The 4,159-nt window shown below is 41.1% G+C and overlaps 2 protein-coding genes across 2 annotated transcripts; both read right to left on the minus strand.

Annotated features, from left to right (window-relative positions):
- Nucleotides 1–781: 781 nt before the first annotated feature.
- On the minus strand, nt 782–1,756 carry TM35_000031660 (uncharacterized protein; the record flags this gene model as incomplete). Its single annotated transcript, XM_029021933.1, has 1 exon — nt 782–1,756. One exon carries the CDS (start codon nt 1,754–1,756, stop codon nt 782–784), a length of 975 nt encoding a protein of 324 aa, XP_028886479.1.
- A 976-nt stretch (nt 1,757–2,732) lies between these two features.
- TM35_000031670 (uncharacterized protein) lies at nt 2,733–3,683 on the minus strand (the record flags this gene model as incomplete). The annotated part of the gene is made up of 1 exon (XM_029021934.1): nt 2,733–3,683. One exon carries the CDS (start codon nt 3,681–3,683, stop codon nt 2,733–2,735), a length of 951 nt encoding a protein of 316 aa, XP_028886480.1.
- Nucleotides 3,684–4,159: the final 476 nt, after the last annotated feature.

The following is a 4,159-nucleotide window of genomic DNA, read 5'->3' on the forward strand; positions in this document are numbered from 1 at the left end:
TCTTGGATGCATCTACATGTGTAAAGGAAGAATAATAATGCTGAAACAATAAAGAAAAAGAACACAGGAAAGGGAAAATGAATAGGAGAGATTACAACAATGCAGCAGAGTAATAATACAAAATGTAACAACAACAAGAGAAAATAGTCCCACACACAAAACCATGTTTACAGTACCAATCATCAGTACGACTCCAGAGAAAAAAGAGAATGCACACAACCCACTGTACTGCGGAGGACCCCCAACCTGAAATCAAAGAAGCAAAAAAAAATTAAAAAAACAGAACCAGCTGCCACAGCACATACAGTACTACAAAAGTACATCCTTCCATAGTCACGTATAGGAAATTATCAATATGTATATGTATGTATAATTGTTTTTACTTTCTCTCTGCACAAAACAATCCAAACAAACGCAAATCAAACAAAAAGAAATTAACAAATAGACCATGTTCTACAGTAAACGGCCAAATACAACTACTATCAGTTTAAAACGTTATACACTCAATAATATACGTATAAAAGTGTATCTCTTATAAATATTTTTTCTCTCACTGCAGAAGGCAAGCTGTCATTGGTGGAAAGAAAAGCACACAGTGGTCCAAAACCACACACAAAGGAGTAGCAATAATAATAATATAATCACAAAACAAACAAAAAACATTAAGAAACAAAAAAGATAATTACCAACAGGTGGAAGATTAGTTAGACTGTAGGGATGTATGCAAGAAAAGAAAAAAAGAAAACAAAAGATGACCTGAGTCACACCACCACACCAATAATTAGCACACAAGAATACAGGCCAGTGTAACCACAATCAGTAGTGGTACACGCACCCACACAGAACTGCAGATACTGCTGCTGCTGTCTGCATCACCCTTCTTGTTTGTGAGTTCAGGTGGAAGTGTTGTTGTTGTTGTTGTTGTTGTGGTGGTGGTGGTGGTGGTGGTTGTTTCTGTATTTCCCACATCAGTGCTTTGGGTGCTTGTTGACTCAGTTCCAGCAGATGTACTGCCATTCTCAGTAGGTGAAGTGTCAGAGCTACCAACACTCTCTGTGACTGTAGTGTTGGAAGAAGAAGGGTGTTGTGATGCACCGTCAGCATTTGTTGCACTTCCACCTGCTGCACTGTTATCGGTGCTTTCAGCTTGACCTTCTACTGCAGTCTGGCCACCAGTTTCCTCACGAGGTGGAGAAGCAGCGAGATCAGTTTCGCCTTGATCAGGTTTCTTAGCATGACTTGCTTCCGGAACAGAACTGGGTGAAACAGCAGTAGCAGTCGCAGGAAGAGCAACACCAGTACCTTCAGCACCAGGACCACCAACGGCATTATCAGCTCCTGTACGTGGTCCAGCAGCACCAACAGCATCAACAGGACCAGTAGGACCGCGATCGCCTTCGGGAGTTTTTTCCTTTGGTGTAGTTGGAGCTGGTTCCTTTGGTGTAGTTGGAGCTGGTTCTTTTGGTCGACAAGGAGGTTTAGTATCTTTACGGCAATTTTCTTCACTACCACCATCGACGGTAGGGCAATTCTCCTCTTCAGAAGGGTCCGCACACTCAGGAAGATCTTGTTCACTTACGTCAGGTTTATTCTCACACTTGCAACCCTTCTTGCCTGTATCACTACAAGCAGCACCATCATCAGATACACTCGGGGTATCAGAACACGTACTTTCCTCATCTCCAGACGCCAGACACACGCAGGCAACACTCAAAAACAGGGCCGTAAGGTACAGTAGTCGTCGCAGCAACATCATGCAAAAAAAGTTACTTGAATAGTTTAATGTAACCAAAACTCAGAAAAAAAAAGAAAACCAAATAAAGAATAAATTATATACATACAAAAACAGAAGGAAAAACACAGAAAAAGAAAACAAAAAAAATTTAGCAAAATCACAAGACAAAGCAACGCGCACAAACATTAAAGATCCCAACAAAGAACTCAAAGCCCTGCACGGAAAAAAAATCAATCCCAATTAATCCCTCAAAACCAAAAAAGAAGTGAGAGAACGACCATCAGAAGCACAAAGCACAAAAATACAAAACATTTTCAATTTCCGGTCGAACCACGTACACAATTATGAATATATGTGTATTCCTTATTATTGTTTTTCCTCATAAAACAATCCAACAGCAAACCGAAGGACAAAGCACACAGTGCCCAGATAAAGAAAAAGAAACACAAAAACTGAGAAAAGCACCAATCGCACAACAATATCACAGAACTCTAGACATGCAGGTGTGTGTATGCAATTAACAATACATATATATCAATTAATACTTTTTCTTTTCTCTGCACAAAACAAAAAAGGGAACCACACGCAAACAAAAAGATATTAACCATTAGCCCAATTTACCCAATGAAAACACAGAAATACACCACCTATGGGTGTAACTCTATATGTGTATATACGCAATTATAAATATAAATTCATCTGTTATTATTATTTCCTTTTCCTCTCACTACAAAAAGCAGTTCATTATCATTAGAGTGCAAGCCCAAGCACACACACAGAGAGTCTCCAAGAACACACACACAGACAATGGAGTAGCAATAATTATTATTATAGGATAAACACAAAGAGAGCAAAAAACACACAAAACACATTAACATTAAGAAACAAAAAAAGAAGAATAGCCCAACAGGTGGAAGATTAGTTAGACTGTAGGGATGCATCCAAAAAAGAAAAAGAAAACAAAGGATGACCTGAGTCACACCACACCACACCACAATCAGCACACAAGAATACAGGCCAGTGTAACCACAATCAGTAGTGGTACACGCACCCACACAGAACTGCAGATACTGCTGCTGCTGTCGGCATCACCCTTCTTGTTGTTTGTGAGTTCAGGAGGAAGTGTTGTTGTTGTTGTTGTGGTTGTAGTGGTATCTGTGTCTGCATTTCCCGCACCTTCTTGGGTACTTGTTGATTCAGTTCCAGCAGATGAAGTGCCATTCTCAGGTGTTGCAGCATCAGAACCAACATCACTCACTGTGGCCGAATTGTTGGAAGAAGAAGAAGGTTGTGCTGTTTCACTTCCCTGTTTAGATCCACTGTCTTCTTCGGTTGTACTGGCCACATTGCTTTCAGTTTGACCGTCAGCGGCAGGAGCACCGCTACTCCCCTCAGCGGGAGAAGAAGCACCACCTTGTGAACCGTTTCCACTTTGAGTATACGGAGTTTCTGGTTCACCAGGAGGAACAACAGGAACAGTTGGTTTAGCACGATCCTCTTGTCCTCCATCAATATGAGAACCCTGGTCAGTTGCAGGACGACTTTGACCATCGTGACCATCATGACCTTGACGACCGCTACCATTACTTCGTCGATCTTCATTTTGTTTAGCATGAGTCGCGTCTTGTGCTTCGTTTTTACAACTAGACCCACCAGAAGCGCAATTATCTTGATTGTCGAGATCCGTCTTACGGCAACCATCCTTCTCAGGAGGAGAGTCCACACAATCAACAGCAGTAGCAGCTTCAGATACACTTCCACTACGAGTACACGGAGGATCAGTCCTGTCTGGAGTACAAGCGTTAACATCAGCAGGTGGTGGTGGTGGTGGTGGAGGAGGATGAGGACCAGAAGCAGCACCAGCAGCAGCACAACTACCACTACCATCACCACCTTCTCGGCAAGTGTTACTAGCCTCAAGTCCAGGTTGAGTCGCTGCAGCTGCCATACAGAGACACTCAACACACAAAAACAAAGCGAGAAAAAACAACAAACGGCGCACCATCATTGTTATAATAATTAGAAATACTCTCTGAGTTCACTTTTCTGTAGAAATAAGAAGTGCAAGAAAGAGTCAAAAAATAAACTCACAAGAATTAAAGAAAAGATAATCAATGACAAATCCAGAAAAATCACCTAGATGAAATCCAATCAAAGGAAAATAACAAATACTACCCAGAACTAAGATGAAACTCCCAATCAATAAAGGAGAAAAAAAAGAATCCCAGAGCACAATAAGAAGAACCAGAAAACACACAAAAACGTTTCTATGGATAAGCTTGGCAACTCGTACGCACTCATGATCAAAGAAGTATCTGTTACTCTCTTACCTTACTCGGCACAAAGCATATCAAGAAGATAATGCTCGGCAAAGCACGCAAAGCACCAGCAAACCACACAAGCAAACAAATAGTTATTAACAAT

Source organism: Trypanosoma theileri (genome assembly GCF_002087225.1).
Source record: "Trypanosoma theileri isolate Edinburgh chromosome Unknown TM35_Tth_3_V1, whole genome shotgun sequence".
In the NCBI taxonomy this organism is placed as follows: domain Eukaryota; phylum Euglenozoa; class Kinetoplastea; order Trypanosomatida; family Trypanosomatidae; genus Trypanosoma; species Trypanosoma theileri.